Source organism: Haliotis rubra, unplaced genomic scaffold (assembly GCF_003918875.1).
Source record: "Haliotis rubra isolate DU_JTF1 unplaced genomic scaffold, ASM391887v1 Scf696, whole genome shotgun sequence".
In the NCBI taxonomy this organism is placed as follows: Eukaryota; Metazoa; Mollusca; class Gastropoda; order Lepetellida; family Haliotidae; genus Haliotis; species Haliotis rubra.
In genome coordinates, this window is record NW_025767408.1 from 360,071 (window position 1) to 382,141 (window position 22,071).

The following is a 22,071-nucleotide window of genomic DNA, read 5'->3' on the forward strand; positions in this document are numbered from 1 at the left end:
TAAGAACTAAACAAGGTGTCTTCCAGCTCGATAACAAATTCAAATAGACATAGAAATATTTTTGCGTTCATTAAAAGGCAGTATATTTTTATCCATGACAATTATCTTGGCCCTGTCTCTGAAACCCGTCCAGTTTTTTTTCTTGCCAGATACCATTTCAGAGTGACAGGCAATGTTTTTGAGTTTCCACGGAAATGCATCAATTTATTTTTTCTGAGACTGTTGCTGTTTGTCGCAGTTACTACTAATTATTCAAGGTTTTCTTGCTCGAAAATAATTTCCAAGTGGACTTTGAGTGATCGGACTTATTTTCACTTTTAACAGCTGACATTACCTACGTATTCAGAGACCATATGATAGATTAATTAATATTTTCAGAGGGGTACGAGTGTGGGGAGATTTGGATAGCCATTAAAACATATTAACTTGTTACAATTTGCTTATAATATTTTGATTTTGCGCTAACCTTTTCAAACTGTTTGCATAGCTATGTAATAATTTCCGAAAGCAACAGTGGAAAAGGCGCCATTTTGCTCTCAGGTTACACCTGGAAGACAAATAATGGAGTAGAATGATCTGCCGAACGTATCATCGAACAATTACTATTTGTGATTCTATTCAACAGTGCATCCCTTCTTCAAGCCTCCCTCGTCATCTCTGCTGTAATTTCAATATGTTTGTGATTTCGTCTCGTCATCTGGAGACCAGACATGATTAGATTAGCATAAGTGGCTCCAGACCATCAACACTCACCCGGTGGTCCGCGTGTCACCTTGACCGGAACTAACGCAAGCTGACCCCTGACCTGGAACATTAAAGGTCGCTTGCGTAATAACAAAATTGGATTCGCTCAATTTAAAAGATAAACCCAAAAACGTTAATCGGTTGTGACACATGCATAAAATTAATTGGAAGTAATCTTTCCAACATGTGTCAACCCTTTTGATGATTTTAATTACAAGATCTAAGTCTTCAAGAGCGGAGCTGCAGCGTCTTGCAAAGGTGAGGACTTTCACATTATTTTCACATAAGATTCGGCGTTAATTTCTTTTCGCTCGTTGTCTATGGTTGTTTTTTAGGGAAAAGTTTTACTGCACATTAAGAGCGTAACAGCTGCATCAACAACGTGTCCCCATGCATACTTTATTCAACATATATTATTGCTCTGTAGTGTAGTTGATAGAGCGTCTGTCGGGGAGCCGGAGGTCTAAGGTCGAACCTGTTGAAGTTATGGCGTTAAACGAGGGTACTTCTTGTTACCCTGCCTGGCGCCGTGTATAAGTGGGAGAAGACAAGAACACGTCGGATCGGGGTTATCACACTGGGGCTGAGTGGTGCATCTATGTTAAACTACGGTATCTTAGTGGGCAAGCACTTTGACACCGATACAAGCCTGGAGTAGGGCCTAGTACACACACGCGCGCACGCACTCACGCCTGCACAAGCACACACACAAATATATGAATGTTTTATCAATACTATTGTGCAGTACTCTCGAAGGCGACCTCACCAGCCCATCATACAGAAGTAACGTCTATAGAAGTACATAGTCAACAGTCTAGTCTAGTGGTGAGTGTTGTCTCGTCATAACAACACGAGTTTGAATCCTGTTTATTCTTGGTGTCTCGTGGCATTGTTAAATCATTTCTATCTTAATATTCGAGAAACTATATTCCCTCAAACGCTTTGCATGTCTCAATGAAGCATGGGTGGCACGACCATCGAAGGTGGGGCAATGCGGAGTTGTGTCCCTTGGGTGTGTACGATTCGTGTGATGGTTGGTTCGAATCCAAAATTCACAGACAAATATTCTCACGGGAGTGCCAGACCTCACAAACTCACAAAATGTAATAATATCACTCCGGGGAAGGAATCTCGTTACTGACTGACCAACCCATTACTATGTAGACACCGAATCTTGTGTCCGGAAAGTGAGTTAGGTTTTACGCCGCTTTTAGCAATATTCTAGCCATATCGCGGCGAGGGACACCAGAAATGGGCTTCACACATTGTACCCATGTGAAAAATCGAACCCGGTTCTTCGGGGTGACAAGCAAACGCTTTAACCACTAGGCAACCCCACCGCCCTGTGTACGGACAGATTGCATTTAGGTGCTATACTTGGGTCATAAGGAAGTCGAACATAGAGGATTTTCAGTTTTACCTGATGATGGGGCCAGAACAAGCCCTGAAACGTTGTACTCGAGAATAAAAAGAAGATGTAACCCAGAAAAATCTGTATGTTCATCAAATAGCATCTTCTAAAATGCCAATCAAGCATAAGGAAGTCACTTCTAAAATTATTTTTCGGTTCAAAAATAGTTTGAAACGGTAATGAAAATAGGCTCATGAGAACATTTTCAAACACGACCCTGTTGACATTTAAAGGAAGCTAGATGTCACCTCACAACTAACAGCAGCGTCAGCCACAACGGAAACACCGAGCTGCAGCATGTTCGAAACCTAATAGAAGATGTTAGTTAGGTACATATAATATTTTCACCTGAATATACAGGTAAGATGTAGGTGATCTGACGCCAAATATCCCCCGAACGAGGACCCATGTCTATGTACTGCCGACTATGAATGTGCGTTCCCTCAACAGGCGATATGTTAATTTCTAAATTCACAAATTGAAGTCGACTCACGATTTAATCGACAGGCATTCAGATGTCAAAACTTGATCCATGAGAAAACAGATAGTGGTGTAAAAGTTTGACAGCTGTAGGGCTAAGGTTGGCTCGGTTTCCGTTTCAAGAGAGCTGGTAGTTCGTGTTGAACACGGCCTGGAGTCAAAGCGCAAGGCGAGCGCTCATCAGGCAGAAAGGAATTATACAACAGACAGACCCGTCGGTGTTCATGGGGGATTTGTCTCCATTAGGAAGGTCTGGGACGGACACTCACATAATGTGAATAACTGTAAACTAATAGGGATAGAGCTGGGCTTCCCGGGAGTCTGACATTCTATATGTTTGCACTCTCCTGGTGTGATATAATGTCGTATTATACAAATACAAAGTATGTCAGACAGGCGGTAGGTAGGTGAATAATCATTATATTTTTTCATACCAAATTAGATTTATTAAATTTATTCCACAATTGAATGTACACCAGATACAAGAACATAATTAGCATGATTGTATTCACACTGGTATAACTGTTCCACCTCTCTAAATGACTCGTGAATCAATTCGTCAGTGATATATATTTTCCCACCAATATTGTCCCCCGTATTTGCTACTAAACTCCCAGGCTAAAGAAAAAAATTACCAAGTTTAATGCTGGCTAAAGATGAAACAAAATACAAGAAAATGTTATTCGGTGGCGATGTATTTGGTATAGGTATCATGTTTGTGTGTAAGGACTTTAGGAATGTTTTACATTACTAACGCTTTTATATTGTTTGTATGCTGTTATTTTTATCAAATCCCATTTTCAAATGTATACTTTTTTAAACATATGTTATATTTGGGATTACCCTTTCTTAGTAAAGTACAGATTCTAGTACTTTTGTTGGATTGAGTCCCATCCGGGATTCGAACCCACACCCTCAGAGACAGGCACCTAATCGCCAGCACACAAAGTCAAGAAAGTGTAATCCCAAATATAACATATGTTACATTTCACTACTTTCTAAATGGCATTGTGTATTTTATACTATTTTTGCCCGATAGTTTGCATCTCTCGTCATGTGAATAATCTAATCTGGATCTAACAAACCAACCGAATGAGATACCACCAAATCAAATGAACTCGCTAAAACCAACCAACCCACACTATCGTCGGCTCCTGTGACATGGATGCATGGGCGTACAGTGGACATATTCTACCCTGATTACCCTTAAGAGTGCGGAAAATATTTAATGAAATCCGGGTACAGCGTTTCTATCGCTGATACCACTTTTTAAGGCTCTTATAGTAAACAACGTTTTAACTTTTATAATTAAAAAGATCCTTAAATGTGTTGCAAATCTTACTTATAGCGTTATTCACATGGATCCATATTAATTACTATTACATGTATTTACTTTAGGTGTGTTACCCTACAATGTATCACTATCATACAAACGTTTTCAACAAAATATTCCCGTGTAATTGTAGCAATGGACAGCAGTGTAATCTTTGAGTAGTAGACTGCTACTGGCTAGGGATTACTCAGGAATTGAACGAACACTGAAAGTTATTCTTGCTTCCCTCCAACTAAACCTAAAAACCTTAGTCCTCTTGTGAAAACTATCTTGTCATATGTCTTCCCTGTAAACAGTGATAAACCATTTCCACAAGATGAGATAATTGTTAACTGTTAAAAATAAAATTTAAAAATCAAACATAAATAGAAAGTGAATAAACATTTTATTTCGGTAAATATTTCTTGTTTTCTAGAACCTAGAACGTCATCACCACATGATGTGGATTTTCTGTTCATTGATATCGAGAGTATTCATTAAAGCAATTTATCGACAAAAATGTTTAAAGAATGAAAACACAAACATATCATTATCAGTTAAAACATGACGTTTAGGGAAAGTGAAAAACCCACTTTCATTCACCCTAAAACAGCGAAATAGAATACCGATCTTTGGACAAGCTGCTTAAACGCCTCGTTGAAAAATGTAAATTCACACGTTTAATCGCCTCGAACAATATTGCACGTAGAGCGAGATCGTTTGAAGTCGACAACGAAAATCATCTGCTTTTGATATGTAATTAGTTTTAACGTATCCAGTTTCTAACAGCTTGACTTTATCATTAAGAAACGGGAAAATGAAACTGTTTATCTGGACTGTTCTCTTACCCAAGAGGGCAAGGTTCTATCACTAGTTCACCAGTAAAGCGGGTTCCTGTTTCGTGTTTGTTTTGAGACACAGAATCTGTCGGTATCTTTCATCTACATGTATTTCAGTTATGACGAGTAAAGTGACAGGCGTTAATTACATCGGTACTTGTGTGATTAGTACGGCCTGAAAGTTTTGCGGATACTTTTGAAATTAAAACGTTGAATTTGAATTTACGTTAAACTATTACTTCAAAAAGCACTACTCGAAATATGTATACAGTATATATGTCGAATAATATACCTGAAATAGTTAAATATCTTCATAACAACTCGTGATAAACACGATCCATTGCCAGGGAGTGAAAATCGAGGGAGATAGGATGACGACCCGAGGGAAGGGAGATAACTCTAACCACAAACATTAATCGCGAGCTCATAATCCAACCGCATGGTTCTGTGCATGTAAATATTTGGAATATTTATGTAACAAAACATATACTTGGCTTTATTTATGAGTTTTTCTATTTATTTCATTATAGACTTCTTATGTGAACAGACTTATAAACCGCAAACTGCATATTTAGCTCTATTTGATTAGAAAACCTGTTAGTTCAGACACTTTGTTTCATAGCTGTTTCTCTCAATAACCACTTACGAGAAAGGCACTTGACAGATCAAATTATACCAATTTGCATAAATCAAGGATCAATAGCCTTCATGTATTGTTACCATGTATTGGCACGAGGGTTACCAGGGGAAACAAACATTTTCAAAGTTTCAATGGTAAACGAGGGGATTAATATACATTTGAGAGACACCATTGGTGGGATCATCCATGCAAAGATTTGGCTTTAATTTTCCTGTGATTTCGGGAAAAAGCAAATATATCCCCCACCTCTCTCGTTAGGTCCCATGTAATAGGTTCTCCACGTAATAGGTATGAGTCGCCGATAATGCGTGGCTGATGACTTGACCGACTTTATGTCATCGTGACCCGATGTCGTGCGCTCACGCTATCAGTCACCGGGTCACAGTCCACAGTCCAGACTTGCTCACTTATTCAGAATATGCATATGGCGTACCTCTATAGATTCTACTGCAGATTAGCTATAACTAACGAATTGACACTTTAAGAATTTACCCACTGCAATGCAAAATGTTAGCTCATAGATTAATTCTATGGAGTACCAATTCAGTGGCTACACCGAACAAATCATATAAAATGTACGTGAAGTACGAATATTCGTGGTAGCTCCAAAACAATCTGTTACATATTCTCAGGTATAATGCAAGAAAAGTACGTATTAGGTGCCTCACTCTAAAAGTGTGGGTTCGAATCCTTATTATATCTGTAATCATAAATGTTCAGTTTATCTGCACAGTTCATGACCATTCCAGAGTCTCTCCTCTGCAAAGGGGAACGCAGAAATATAAAATGTCAATTACGAAAAAAAAACAACCAAAAACCCCCAACATAACAAATAAAAATTAAACTTCATACTTTGAAGCTAAGTCTAATATCAAACAAATCCAATAGGGACCGTACATAATTGATGGCTGGGGGGTGATGATGATTTTTATGAAGAAGCATGTACAATGTGAATGACACCCCCCCCCCTTTATTTATGTACAAAGTAAGTGGACCCCCCAATTGTCATGTACAAAAATCAATGACAACCCCCTTTCCCATAATTTTGAAGCATAAACTGTAAATATTCATGCGTACAAAATCGACGACCCCGCCTAGTACATGTGTACAAAATTGATGACCCCCATACCTCCCCAGAACAAAATGGGTGACCCCCCTAACATCATGAAGAAAAAACACAACACAACACACACAAACAAACAAAAACAACAACAACAACAACACACACCGCCATAACTTATGAAGGGTCCCTTACAAACAATGATACTCTCCAGTTTCATTTGCCCTAGAATCATTTGTACTTATGCATTTCCTTTAACAGGGTGGGTGGTGGGGTAGCCTGGTGGTCTAAGCGTTCGCTGGTCACGACGAAGACCCGGGTTCGATTCCCCACATGGGTACAATGTGTGAAGCCCATTTCTGGTGTCCCCCGCCGTGATGTTGCTGGAATATTGCTAAAAGCGGCGTAAAACTCAACTCACTTCTTTAACGGACTAGTACAATCATTGAATCCCCCAAAACCCTGCTGCTTGAGACAAGACAAGTACTTATGTAAGAAAAATATTTGAATGTTGAATTGTTGAATTTAAATTCAGGGTGCAGTCGGTCCTTCAGGCCAAGTTTAATTTTATCTAATTGGCTTCGTGTGTTTTGTCTTCCGTCCAGTGTACGACTCACGATTGTATTCATACACTTGTGACACAAGCCATATTGTTCACTCCGTCAGTGGCAAATACTGCAACAGCTTCTGCTCGGGCTGCAGGTGGGCTCGTGTGTACCTGGAGTATATAGCCGAATATGTGTGCATGCACATGCATATATTATACTGACAATGACGCTTGAGCATTGGGGGCGCTCCCACAGTGAGCCCTCTTCACGGGATACTATCAACACACGAAAAAGTACCCATTTTCGCTATTTGACACGTGAGTGAGTTCGTAGTTTACAAGGAACTTTTTCCATCTAAACGAGCGCTCTTAAAACATTCATAAATAAGGAAAATAAGTCTAGTTTCAGATTATTGGTTTGTATCTTACGCCGTTTTGAAAGTCTTATTCTTTTACCACTCCAATGAAAGGCAAGCGGCTGTTAGTGCCGACACAGTCTGGTTCCCTGAGTCTGTTACGCCTGCGCCATACTCAGTGTCGGAGCGTTAGCGCAGGCGTAACAGACCCAGGGAACCAGGCTGGTGCCGACAAACCTATCAACATCACCAGGACAAGTCAGGGATTAGAACCCATGATTGGGGGTTCCGTCACTCCAGTTCGTTTCTTGACTGCAAAGGTCATTAGAATATTAGCATGCAATACATAAAAAACCGTTTAAATAGCACATACATTTGAAACAGAGAATAAAAACTGAAACTTTGTTTCATGTTATTATTTAATAATAAACAAGATTTTTTTTTAAAACAACAATTCTATCATTTTAAAAATTGCATTTGACATTAGAGATAATATGTCTTAACTTCGTTCACCCCTCTTTAACAAATTCTAATCAGGGGAGACGATAAAGCTGTCAGAACATACAACACGAAGATCCTGAACGTTCCGCACGAGGCACCACCCCGAGAACAATATGGCAGGATAGCTCTCGCGAGATCCCGTCTTGTGCTTCCTCCGTCAGACCCTATGGCTCCGAAATGATTTGTAGTAATCAAATTTTCGCTCTACACGCTTGGGGCCGAGCGATTACCGTTAGCATCGTGTGTGGGCCTCTTTCTAATTGTATCTCATTTACCGTTGCCGAGAATGCCTCCCTTGTTGGTTTATCTTATGAAGGAAAATACGTTTATAAGGTGTATAAACCTAATTTATCAACCCTTGATGCTTACAGTCATGAATAAGAATTCAGTATTATGCGTAGGAATTCGCGTTGTGTTAGAGTAGGTAATAACGAACTATTTTTTCCGCAGCAGTCCTTGGGTCATACACGGGCGTTTCAATTTAACTTAATTGCTTTGATAAACTTGTTTTGACATCCGCTACCGACATACAGTCAAGGTTAAGATGACTTGAAGTTGCTACATTCGTCTCTATCAGGATATAGTATTGGCTGATAGATGAAACATATATGTTTATATGAAAGATAGTCATATTGCGTTCTAAATGCCGGACCACCTACATTGAACGAGAGAGCGCATGTTGTTTGCCTTTAGTTTTTCACAGATGGCAGTTTGTGAGATATTTCACTAGGTTTTGCCATTTTCGCAAAGCGATTTTAAATTTTCATATCTTTAGAAGGAAGATAACACAAATGGTAAGCTGGATGTTAACCTTCAACTATACGAACTTCACTGTATAATATAGTTTATCGAATTGCCTCTTTCTAGAATGGAAAATATGTATTTAGATAAATGGTTTGTTAATAGTTCCGACTACCGCCAACGTGTTCACGTTAACGTACGGTAAACGTATACAGTAATAAAAAAATGTTTAATTAAAATTTATAGTTTCATGTACATATGCCTCTGAAACATAATTACTGTAATATGGTTATGTGTATTTTGTCTTGTCATACATAAAAGAAAAGGGCAGAGATATCCTCTTCAAGTTTATGTTCAGACTCTGGACTAAAACAGTATTAATTGTTGATGTCCGGATGCTTTGGAATTTGTGGCTGTGTGTCAGCGTCCGTGTAGAAGTCAGTGACCTGACGTGTTGGTTACTTCGACAGGCCTGTATATTGTGACCGTCGGAGAGTTTATCCGGACACGGGTGGACCATGTAGTGATGTGGGGACACAGGTGGACCATGTAGTGGTGTGGGGACACGGGTGGACTATGTAGTGGTGTGGGGACACAGGTGGACCATGTAGTGGTGTGGGGGACACGGGTGGACCATGTAGTGGTGTGGGGGACACGGGTGGACCATGTAGTGGTGTGGGGACACGGGTGGACCATGTAGTGGTGTGGGGGATACGGGTGGACCATGTAGTGGTGTGGGGACACGGGTGGACTATGTAGTGGTGTGGGGACACGGGTGGACCATGTAGTGGTGTGGGGGACACGGGTGGACCATGTAGTGGTGTGGGGACACGGGTGGACCATGTAGTGGTGTGGGGGACACGGGTGGACCATGTAGTGGTGTGGGGGACACGGGTGGACCATGTAGTGGTGTGGGGACACGGGTGGACCATGTAGTGGTGTGGGGGACACACGGGTGGACCATGTAGTGGTGTGGGGACACGGGTGGACTATGTAGTGGTGTGGGGACACGGGTGGACTATGTAGTGGTGTGGGGACACGGGTGGACCATGTAGTGGTGTGGGGACACGGGTGGACCATGTAGTGGTGTGGGGACACGGGTGGACCATGTAGTGGTGTGGGGGACACGGGTGGACCATGTAGTGGTGTGGGGACACAGGTGGACCATGTAGTGGTGTGGGGACACGGGTGGACTATGTAGTGGTGTGGGGGGACACGGGTGGACCATGTAGTGGTGTGGGGGACACGGGTGGACCATGTAGTGGTGTGGGGACACAGGTGGACCATGTAGTGGTGTGGGGACACGGGTGGACTATGTAGTGGTGTGGGGGGACACGGGTGGACCATGTAGTGGTGTGGGGACACGGGTGGACTATGTAGTGGTGTGGGGGACACGGGTGGACTATGTAGTGGTGTGGGGGACACGGGTGGACCATGTAGTGGTGTGGGGACACAGGTGGACTATGTAGTGGTGTGGGGACACGGGTGGACTATGTAGTGGTGTGGGGGACACGGTGGACCATGTAGTGGTGTGGGACACGGGTGGACTATGTAGTGGTGTGGGGACACGGGTGGACTATGTAGTGGTGTGGGGGGCACAGGTGGACCATGTAGTGGTGTGGGGATCACGGGTGGACTATGTAGTGGTGTGGGGGACACGGGTGGACTATGTAGTGGTGTGGGGACACGGGTGGACTATGTAGTGGTGTGGGGACACGGGTGGACCATGTAGTGGTGTGGGGGGGACACGGGTGGACCATGTAGTGGTGTGGGGACACGGGTGGACCATGTAGTGGTGTGGGGACACGGGTGGACCATGTAGTGTGTGGGGACACAGGTGGACCATGTAGTGGTGTGGGGGACACAGGTGGACCATGTAGTGGTGTGGGGACACAGGTGGACCATGTAGTGGTGTGGGGACACAGGTGGACCATGTAGTGGTGTGGGGGGACACGGGTGGACCATGTAGTGGTGTGGGGACACAGGTGGACCATGTAGTGGTGTGGGGACACGGGTGGACCATGTAGTGGTGTGGGGACACGGGTGGACCATGTAGTGGTGTGGGGGACACGGGTGGACCTATGTAGTGGTGTGGGGGACACGGGTGGACTATGTAGTGGTACAGGGGACACGGGTGGACCATGTAGTGGTGTGGGGGCACGGGTGGACTATGTAGTGGTACAGGGGACACGGGTGGACTATAAAGTGGTGTGGGGGACACGGGTGGACTATGTAGTGGTACGGGGGACACGGGTGGACTATGTAGTGGTACGGGGGACACGGGTGGACTATGTAGTGGTGTGGGGACACGGGTGGACTATGTAGTGGTGTGGGGACACAGGTGGACCATGTAGTGGTGTGGGGGACACGGGTGGACCATGTAGTGGTGTGGGGGACACGGGTGGACTATGTAGTGGTGTGGGGGACACGGGTGGACTATGTAGTGGTGTGGGGGGCACGGGTGGACTATGTAGTGGTGTGGGATCACGGGTGGACTATGTAGTGGTGTGGGGGTCACGGGTGGACTATGTAGTGGTGTGGGGACACAGGTGGACCATGTAGTGGTGTGGGGGACACGGGTGGACTATGTAGTGGTGTGGGGGACACGGGTGGACCATACACAGGTGGTGTGGGGGAAACCGCTTCATCAAGCATCTGTTGATTGCCAACCTATAACTTTATTGACTGGGTATGGTTTTACGCCGCTTTTAGTAATATTCCAGCAATATCACGGCGGGGGACACCAGAAATGGGCTTCACACATTGTACCCATGTGGGGATTGGAACCCGGGCCATCGGCGTGACGAGCGAACGCTTTAACCATTAGGCTACCCCACCGCCCCTTCCCTATAACTTTAAGGGTGACTGCAATATATACTAAAAAATGTGAAAAGTTAACTCTAAAACAGCATAACACCATACCCCCTTCTGTCTCTCTCACACACACATGCGCACACACACGCACACGCACACGGCCATTCACAGGAATTCACACATAAAATACATATATTCACAGAACCGATGTATTCGACGAACCAGAAGTTTTTCGGTCATTAAACCCTGGAAACAAACTGCATGAATTGATCTCCATACGTCCCGCAGAACGGATAATCAATAAACGAAGTACTTACGACAACCCTGGGTGTTGATCTGCTAGATAACTTACATATTGCAGGTGCGACGGGGAGACATTGCGGCCCCATTTGTTATTTATCCAGATAGTTTAAAAAAGTAGAAGCCCCGTACTCAACCCCCCTGTGAACGACGTCCGTGTTTACGTTGAGGTTTACCCTATACGTTCACACTGTGGTGAGTACTCCGCGCTGCGCTCTCAAGAGAGGAATAGAAAACCTTAAACATACAGGAAAATGCCGATACAACCGGTTATCGCCATATCGCGATCCATCCTTCTGAAAAACACAAGTCTTCTGATCACCGACCTCCCACGTGGATGCTACTATAACAACGCAAAGTGCGTGCACTTTATGTTCAGTGGCGGGAAACATGCTTCATGTCGTCTGCGTTTTTTCATTGCCTTTGCGTATCTCGAGTGTCGGGTCAATGGCGAATATTTGCAGAGCATTATTGAAGAAACATACTTGTCTTATGGCTCAAATATTTACCATGTGAACACTGCGATAAGACAAGGACATATATGATCGTTAGTACCCCCTGCCGCCACCGGTGTAAAAGATGCGGAGGAGATAATGATGTTGACGACACGGGTCCGTCTCACCAAGTAAAACATCACACTGCTCCCACCAATACCTAGTTAAGAATTCTTTGTGGGAAAAATTGTTTTCTTACGTTCATAAGGACGGTTCTTGAATATGTCGGAACGTGATTCTTCGTATGGGAGAGTACAAGGTGTGAACACTCACTGAACAGCGTGGATCACGCACCTGACGTAATCACGACTTCATCCAACTCCACACGTGGGAAGTACCAACGCAACGGATTCAAGGAGATGTTGTTTTCGTGGTTGTAGGGCGGTTATAGTTGTCGTCTGTGCTTGTATTTGTGGGGGCAGGGGTCCCATGACTGAATTAATCAGCAAATCAATGTGTTTGCCTTACCACGTCAGAGATGAGATTAGATGTCTGGTCATCCCAGTGGTTCAGATATCAACCAAATCCAATGAAATACCAGTCCGCTCGGACCCTCTCCATTGAAATATCCACTCATCAGATGTCCCTCCATTGAAATATCCCCTCATCACATGCCCATCCATTGAAACATCCACCCATCAGATGTCCCTCCATTGAAATATCCACCCACCATGAGAGATCCATTAAAACATCCCCAATCTCCATTGAAATATCCACCCACCAGATGTCCATCCATTGAAATATCCACCCACCAGATGAAATCAGATCCATCTTCTGAAATATCCAAACATCCACAGATGTCCATCTTCTGAAATATCCACTCATCAGATGTCCCTCCATTGAAACATCCATCCACCAGATGCCCATCCATTGAAACATCCACCCATCAGATGTCCATCTTCTGAAATATCCACCCATCAGATGTCCCTCCATTGAAACATCCACCCATCAGATGTCCCTCCATTGAAATATCCACTCATCAGATGTTAATATATTGAAATATCAACCCATCAGATGTTTATCTTCTTACATATCAGCCCATCACATGCCATCCATTGAAACATCCACCCATCAGATGTCCATCTTCTGAAATATCCACCCACCAGATGTCCATCTTCTGAAATATCCACCGACCAGATATCCATCTTCTGAAATATCCACCCATCAGATGTCCATCTTCTGAAATATCCACCCATCAGATGTCCATCTTCTGAAATATCCACCCATCAGATGTCCATCTTCTGAAATATCCACCCATCAGATGTCTATCTTCTGAAATATCCACCCACCAGATGTCCACCTTCTGAAACATCCACCCACCAGATGTCCACCTTCTGAAACATCCACCCATCAGATGTCCACCTTCTGAAACATCCACCCCTCAGATGTCCACCTTCTGAAACATCCACCCACCAGATGCCCATCCATTGAAACATCCACCAATCAGATGTCCACCTTCTGAAATACCCCGTATGTGTACAGTCAATACGTATGTTAGATGACCATATTGATGCCTCTGGCGACACCTTCCACCAATGTTCTGACCATCCGCTTAATATATAGGTGTAATATAATGTTTAATCCGTTTGCACAATCCTAGCCGAGAGCCGCGATGCGGTCCTCTCGGCTAGCACCATCCCTGCTATAAGAAATACCAAACACACTTTTTGAGGACATTAACAGTCATATGTCCCCAAATCAGCTGTACAGTGAAGCCCCGTTAGTCCGGACCGCATTAATCCGGATGTCTCGACTCCCGGACGATTTCAGCTTGTTACCAATCTATGCCTATTTAATTTGCCTCGATAATCCGGAAATTCGGTTTCCGGAACCTGACCCTGGAGTAGCTGTAACCAATCAGTAAAATAAACAGTAAATTGCCTCACAGTCCGGACGCTGTAAGTCGTATATTATTTTTCGGAACTGTGTCAATACTTATATGTACCTTTGAAATTCCTGGACCCGAACTACTAGACAAAAACATGGTTTAAATGTGCGATAAATAATTAGGAAACAATCGATTGAAGTAATTGTATAGGCTGTCGTACAGACCCCATTCAAGTCTAGAAATTGTGGCAAGTCTAGATTACCACAGTTTCTGAAAAGGATGAAAGTTCCTGGGCTCCTTTTTATCATATTTTACGTACAAAATTTACCAGCCGTGTCTCTGTAATATACGTTCATCTGCAAGGGAGCTAACAGCTGTGGTGATATTTTTAGGCGGAGTGGATTAACTGGTTAAACTATTCTGTTGCGCAAACGCCTGCAGCACTCTTACAAAATGACATTGCCAGACAGGCTTCAAGTATTTGTATCGAAATGAATTTTGCAAATAATGTATTCCTATGTTTGAAATATCTCATCTCCTGCTGTTCTAAGCCTCAATTATAATTAGTTTTGCATTTCCAAATGAAAAATAACAGATCCTTCTAAAAGCCAATGCACCGACAACATGTTTGAGGGGTTTCATTTAATTTCATTCATTCTCAGTTCGCGAGTAGTTTGTACATGAAAACGGCCTACTGTTACTATTAGTAATGAATGCTTAAGAGATAGATATTCTTTATGTTTTGTTAACAGATATGTTTACAAAGCAGCCAAACACTATCTATGTGGAGAACGCCATATGGCTGTCTGAAACAAACAGTAAAATTCATCGATAGTTTCACAACCCGTGATAGCTCAGTTGGTAGAGCGGAGGACTGTAGAGGCAAGAAGCTGTCATCCTTAGGTCGGTGGTTCAAATCCGCCTCGCGGGAACTTTTTGGTTTTTTTTTAATTACGTGAGGGATTATTTTTTTAGGGTGCTATTCGTTTCTCATAATTTAATGTCAATGAATACGGATTTTTTCCCATGTACTTTTATATGTCTTATAGTTGTTATGTGGTAGCATTGTAAACCTACTGCAGGTGCATTACACTGTTTCCATTACGATACAGGGAAGGCCAGTGCTGTATAAACCTTTCCAGCTTTAGTCCAGCCCAGTACATCAGTACAGATTTATACTGTATATAAGGGGCAGGCTGCTTCCAGGTGAATATTAATGACGAATGTGCTCTTTCCACTATTGTTTTATTCAAATTCTGCACTTGAATTTTGTACTGCCACAAACGTGTACTGGTATTGTAAATCTGGATACTTTTACATTTGTTAATTGGATAACATTTCTTTGTTTGTGGGTTTCATCACGAAAGTTATTGTTTCAACTTAAATAGATGTGTAAGATAATGTCTTTCAGATCTGTCAAGAGAACCTGTAATTTGGAGATAAACATACTGTGTGGGAAAAGCTCTAAACGCGTAGCGACATGTTTGAGTAGTAATTCTGGTTTCACATTAATTTCAATAGACGTGCAAGATAATGTCTTTCAGATCTGTCGAGAGAACGAGTAATTTTGCATATCTATCAAAGAAGTCTCACAGGTATGTTTTCTCTGAGAAAAGTTATTCAACTTAACCTTTTTTTTTTACTTTTATAATATACTTTTTACAAAATGTCACTAAACAAATCTCACTTCATAAAAGTGAGAATTTCATGCACAATGGTGAAGATTGACAAATAAATGCAAGAAATACGTTGAGTGTTTCACATGTCTTCCTGTACATCTTTACAGAAACAGCCAATGAAATAAAATAGAGCAATACATGTATATTGCATAATGGACCTATGATGTATGGAAGAACATGAAATTCATCTTGGTGCACACGGAATGGGTAGACAAGCACTGCATTAGCAGGAACTGAATATTTGTTTTTAAGTTTTACAAAAGTGTATGAAGTTTAAACGATACATTAACATTGGACTTATTTAAAACAAAAGATAGGTTGTATATGTGTGATGTGTTTGGCAGTCATTTCCTGACATGTGAAAATAGTTAAACATGTAGAACTGCTCCTTTTGCTCTAAAATTAATGTCAGCGAGCCTACATAATGACATAAGCTAAATGTACCACTCACACAAGTTAAAGAATATTCTTTCATATCACTACAGTTAATTTGTATTGCAGCCCTCATCCTATTACTTTAATAACACTTCTTCACACCTATATATGCACCGCAATCCTTATGCTGTTCATCACTTGCTTGATAACGGTGTTAGAACCTATACCGATATGTCACTCCAACTGTAATAAAGTAGTTGTTGATCCATATATTGATATCTTTCCTTAGTTCAACAACTTCCAGCTTGACTCTCTGGGAAGTTCATTCGTCATATGTAAGAATAAAATGTTCAACATCTGTTGAGTACCATATATCACTATAAATCTCAGTCTGTGAATGTCTCATAACATGAGCCATTCTAAGATGCTCGGGAAAGGATCAAAGGCGCTGACAGTACTTTATAAGTATTAGATATGGAATCTTAGATATGAAATGAAGTTCGCCCTACCCCCCATGTATAGTGTAATCAAGTACAGTTTTGCGTTGGACTACTAGTATTATAACATTAAAGCACTCGGAAGCAAGTGTCCTTGCACTTTAACTATTAACCTTAACTGTATTTTTTAATTAAAGTAAGACAACCCAACAATGCAGCAATTTTGATGATTGTTCTTTATTGACAAGAAGTTGCTTCATTTATGTTACAGAGCATTTTCTTTGAACAAAAAACAGTTGTTTCTGCTCTCAATTCAGATGGCATCCTTGACGCCTTCAACTGCCGGACAAGAGAGTCAACATCTTGGTCACTGTTCACATGTATCCAGGAAACAATGTTTTGATAAATCATCATGTGTGTATGTGTGGACACAGCATTGGAGAGAAACGTGATTTTGCAACAGAGTCCCAAAGAATCAGCTTCAGTAAAACAAGAACTATCCCACACTGTATTTTTTTCCCTTCCATTAAATATGTCTTCACTATTTTAAAATATGCATAAATAAACAAAAAATATTATAAAAACAGCACTTACAAAGCAATGTTCAAGACATAAATACCAACAAGTCAAGGTTAATTCAGTTAAGTCTTCCACTGCTGGAATTTCAAGCTTGATGTCTGTATTGTAAAATCTATTCCACAGTTTCAAAGCTTGCAAACACAAGAAATGATCCTTAACATCTAGTGATTGACTACAGGAATGCAAAATATAATTTGACATTGTTCCACAATAAAGACACAAGAATATGAAATTCTTTTGTCCAAAACAATGAGACAAGAGGCAGGAGTTATTTTGTGAATTTACTACAGAGGGACGGGATGACAAACTTCGAGGCCATACATCGACAATGAAATGAGTTTTGTTGTTTTACACGAATAAATTGCTGTAGAGAGAAATCAAACTGTGTATGATACATCCTAACAAGTTCAGTGTTAACTAGACAAACTGTACAACGCTGTTGCTGTAATGCCCAGCAGAACTGTTTCTCAGTTAGTCTGTGGGTATGACTGCTGTGTCAAGTTTAGCTGTACAAGTCATCGTCATCTTCCTGCTGAAAGTTGCCCCCATCTTGACCGCCTTGACTTGGGCCTTGACTTGGGCCAGTCTGACCAGGGAATCTGAGAAAATAAAAAACAAATATCTCATTTGCATGATTCAGTACACAAATATCGTCATTTGAAGAGAAGAATGGAAGAGATGTTAAAGTCTAAATATGGGCAATTTTTATTGAGGTGTATTGTCCTAGTAACTACAGAAGAGAAAATAGCTAAATATGTTTTCTCTTTACTTGATTATATACACCATATAAATTAATCATATTTTTATAAAAAGCACATCAGTCTATAATTAAGATCTTAAAATGCCTCAATAAGTTTGTTTAAAAGAAATAGAGACATTGTCCTACCATTTTGAAATATTTGGATGAAAATCTATCTAATAATGAACTTATTGTGACCTAAAGGTGTTTAGATTCAATAATCCAAGACCCTAAATCAAACACTGGTGAGTGAATGTGGCTTTCTTCTATAGTTAATACAATGCCTTGTTAAGTAATTAACTGTACAGCAGACTAGTTGGGTTAGACGTGTCTGCTGCTCTTCCAGTCCAGATACAAGTGATATCTAGTAGGATTAGGTCTTGTCTCAACAGTGTGTAATGCCTAATGGTCGGACTTGACCCATGGTTTCAATCCCCGATCCACTGATGATCAGCTGTGTAATCCACGAAAATGACAAGTTCCTACCCATCCATGAAAACGCTATTAATTCTCCAGCAATCTCCATTTTTGTCATGCTACATCAAGCTTAGGGCAGCAGGTCCCGAGAACTGCTATCGCTTACATACACATGTTATCAGTAGGGTGCCACAACATTTGAACCACCTTTTCAATGGCTGCCTGAACTGTTCTGAACACAAGAACTTTTAGTGTTGTTTTAAAATAACATGACCTAAAGATTACATTAGATTTGGATCCACTGAAGTACATGACCCTAAATCAAACTTTATACATATCAGTATCTTGGTTATCACAAAGTTAACACATGGTTTATTTAGTCAAAAGAATCAAGCATACTGTCTAGTGTTGATAAATTATAGACTGATATAGCAATAAATAAACCTTAAAAAGAAATGCACGAATTTCCATTTCTTTCCCTCAACTGAAGACTTAGACTTGAAAAGTCAACAAATCACTTTACCACACCTACAAGCACATGTTTTAAACAATTCACAACTACTTGAAGTGTTTGACCACACATATCTGACATGGAGCACAATAAACAAAAAGGAAATCTTCATGATGATGATGTAATTGGAAATACAATTCCACATTTTAACTCCATTACAAACATACATTTTGTAGCCTGAAAAACTTTCATGAGCGCAGCTGAAGCAATTTTGTTCGAACGTGTCAGTATTTATGAGCAAGACCAGAGCTTGTCAATTACAGATAATTCTCATATTATTCTTGGCAGGTCTCATCCTCATTAGAGAGGGTTGCCCAGTCGTTGCACCATGTACAGATAATTTATTTCAATACCAAAGTCTACATGAGCCAAAACAAAAGCATTCAACTTTTTCAACCCCCTAAAATCCACCCATCTATGTCAGTAAGCTAACCTGTCTGTCGCCATTGCTTTATCAATGAGCTTTGCTATGTGAACAATGTCTAGCAGTGGGGAGAGGTATAAAAGTGACAAGAGAGACTGCCACTGTGATGGTCTCCCATCTGTCAACTATCACCAGTGTGAAAATTGAAATGTGCAGCAGGAATGACATAATAACGTCAGAGCGCAATAAGCCGCCTCTCCACTGAAACTCTGGCACTAATCACATGTCTGTGGGTGGTGGGCTGCCTGCTTGCCGGAGGTTACCCCACAGTTAAACACTGCAGCAGTACAAACAAACTCTGCCTTTCAGCTTTCTGACACAAGGCAGAGAATAGCAGGCAGATGCCCCCATCTCAACCAGTTCTCCACAAGGAAACTGCACTGCATTGTTTCTGGGTATTAAATGTCGCTGCTTCTTCCTGAGCCTACATGAAAAGGAAGGACAGAACAGCTTACTTTGATGGTTAGGGGAAAATATGCATCCCAAATGACAAAAAGTAATTGACAAAAAAATGTTTTTAAGATCCCAAACGCTTGTATTGAATTATTGAGATGCATGGAGTAGTTAGATTGGGTCCCACATGTTGGTTTCAGCCGCTTCCTGCCATCTTCATTGTATTTATTTGCTCCTTTTTGAGAAATCTGGCGGAAGTTTATCTCCACAGACAAAGGAAGGAGGGAAGCAGTCAGGGGCGGGATGTGGCACAGAATCGGGTGGCCGGTAACAACAACTGTATCCTTCGCAGTGAAACTGTTTACAACCCACAATTATGTACCTCTCAAACGTTTAGTTTTGGGCATATGGTTGGAGAAAATGCTGGCTATCAAAGCCTGTGTTCTCTTGTGGATCAAAACAAAAGGACTGGCCGACAATAAACATGGCCAGGTGTAGAGTGGCACCCAGTCATTCCCTTCTCCAAGCGTAGACTACAGCAATATACAGTCTGTGGTAGGTGAAGAGACGCATACCTACCACACACACAATGTGAAGTCAGCCAATTGACCCAGCCCTTCAGTGCATTCCATAAACACAGACACATTCTGCACTTGTTATTGCAGTATCTTTAATTCATTAACAATACCCTACACACATCTTCAAAATACTGTAACCCCCCAGATAGAGAGCTATCTGAACAAGGGATCTGTCTGTAAAGCAACTAGTTCATATTTATGCAGCATCTTTTCTACTTGTAATAATTTATCTGCCTGGCAGAGATAAGAGTTTGAGACAAAAAGTCTGAAGACAATCATGGCACTACAGTTTATGTCCGCCGCATCAGGACCACATACCAAAATTCAGTCTCGTTTCACTTGCCTAATATTTGTGTTATGAAGCACTTCAAAGCCGAGTGAAATAAACAAGTGATGTATGAAAATGACAAGTTCACCTCCCCTCATAACGAGCATCAATCTACTCCCGGCCATGTCCACATCACAGAGAGAGGCAATCACTTGCACTCTGTGAAACACTTCTCCCACATTCATACTGCAGCTCGCCAAGATTTACACAGAGCACAAGAAAAACACAAATATGTAAGCTGTGTGATGGTGGCGACAAGAGTGTAACTTGACACCCCGGGGAGAGAAAGAAGGTGGCTGTGTGTGTATGAAATGTACAAGGCTCATAGTCACAGCTATGTACATGCTCACAGGCTCTCTTTGATGTTGATACAATGCATCTTGATAGGTGGGGTGGTGATGGACATCTGTTCACAAGATGACATTCACCTGTTCCCTCTACAAATGGTCTGCATTTCTTGTGATATCTGCGAGATGTTCTCAAGCCTGAGCTTAAACAGAACTCGGTTTTCTATACCACATACAGATGTAACTGATTTCACAATGACAAATTTTCTTTTAATGGGTCAGTTTTTGGTTGCTGTTTATTGAGGGTATCACTTCTATTTACAAGGCTGTGAACAAATGCTAGAAACCAGAAGTGATTTATCGTTTCTACAATCACAGATTCAAAAGTAATGTTAAACCAATTTGACTATGAAGACTCAAAATATATTTCACAAAAATGAAAATATAACCATCTGTCCACTAACTGTAACACAAACAGCATTCTTTACTTTACTTGTTTACCATGACCATTTGTTTGTTAACATTTAGTTTAAAAAACAAATTCATGTTGTGTGGTCCTGAGCCCTTGCATTTTCTGCTATACCATTTTAAACCTATGGACACCTTAAACTGACTAACTGACTAACTGACTAACTGACTGACTGAGTGAGTTCGGTTTTACGCCGCTTTTAGCAATATTCCAGCAATATCACAGCAGGGGAACCAGAAATGGGCTTCACTCATTGTACCAATGTGGGGATTCGAACCCGGGTCTTCGGCGTGACGAGCCAACGCTTTAACCACTAGACTACCCCACCGCCCTGGACACCTTAAAGGTTATGGAAGTGACTATAAAGTCTTGAGTGCCATTATTAACTTTGGACATTGTAGAGTTTCACTGAAAATTGAACCTGAATAAAACGAAGGCATCAATCAATTTGTACTTGCTTGAAAGCAAATAGTTTACCATGCAGGAATCATTACACGGAGCAACTTGAATCGTCTTCACACTGAACCCACACATCAAGCAACACGTTAACCCACTGTCCCTACAGTGTAAACAGCGAGAGTGAATGAGTTGTGATTTAGTTCTATCACAATGTGGTGTTCAGGTGGGAGGAAAAGTCCAAAGTGAGGCAAGTTTTAGATGCTAATCACTTCGGTGAAATCCACAAGCATTGGTATGGTGCTTACAAATCACTGGATTCATGGGACACAACTTTATACAGAGAAACACAATACCTTAGACGGCAGTGCTAAGAGCCAGAGAAATGAATA

The 22,071-nt window shown here is 41.5% G+C and overlaps 1 protein-coding gene and 1 non-coding gene across 3 annotated transcripts in view; one reads left to right on the top strand and one right to left on the bottom strand.

Moving 5' to 3' along the window:
• Nucleotides 1–14,910: 14,910 nt before the first annotated feature.
• Trnay-gua lies at nucleotides 14,911–14,998 on the top strand. Its single transcript is given in 2 exon segments — nucleotides 14,911–14,947; nucleotides 14,963–14,998. It is a non-coding gene; the product is annotated as a tRNA-Tyr (tRNA).
• Nucleotides 14,999–16,776: 1,778 nt separating this feature from the next.
• The window catches only part of LOC124258516 (transitional endoplasmic reticulum ATPase), a 33,972-nt gene continuing 28,677 nt past the window's right edge, over nucleotides 16,777–22,071 (bottom strand). For both annotated transcript variants that reach the window (XM_046692587.1, XM_046692588.1), the window contains exon 19: nucleotides 16,777–17,736. In XM_046692587.1, coding sequence (XP_046548543.1) covers nucleotides 17,640–17,736 — 97 coding nt within the window. In that variant the 3' untranslated portion in view covers nucleotides 16,777–17,639. The remainder of the gene's footprint in view (nucleotides 17,737–22,071) is intronic.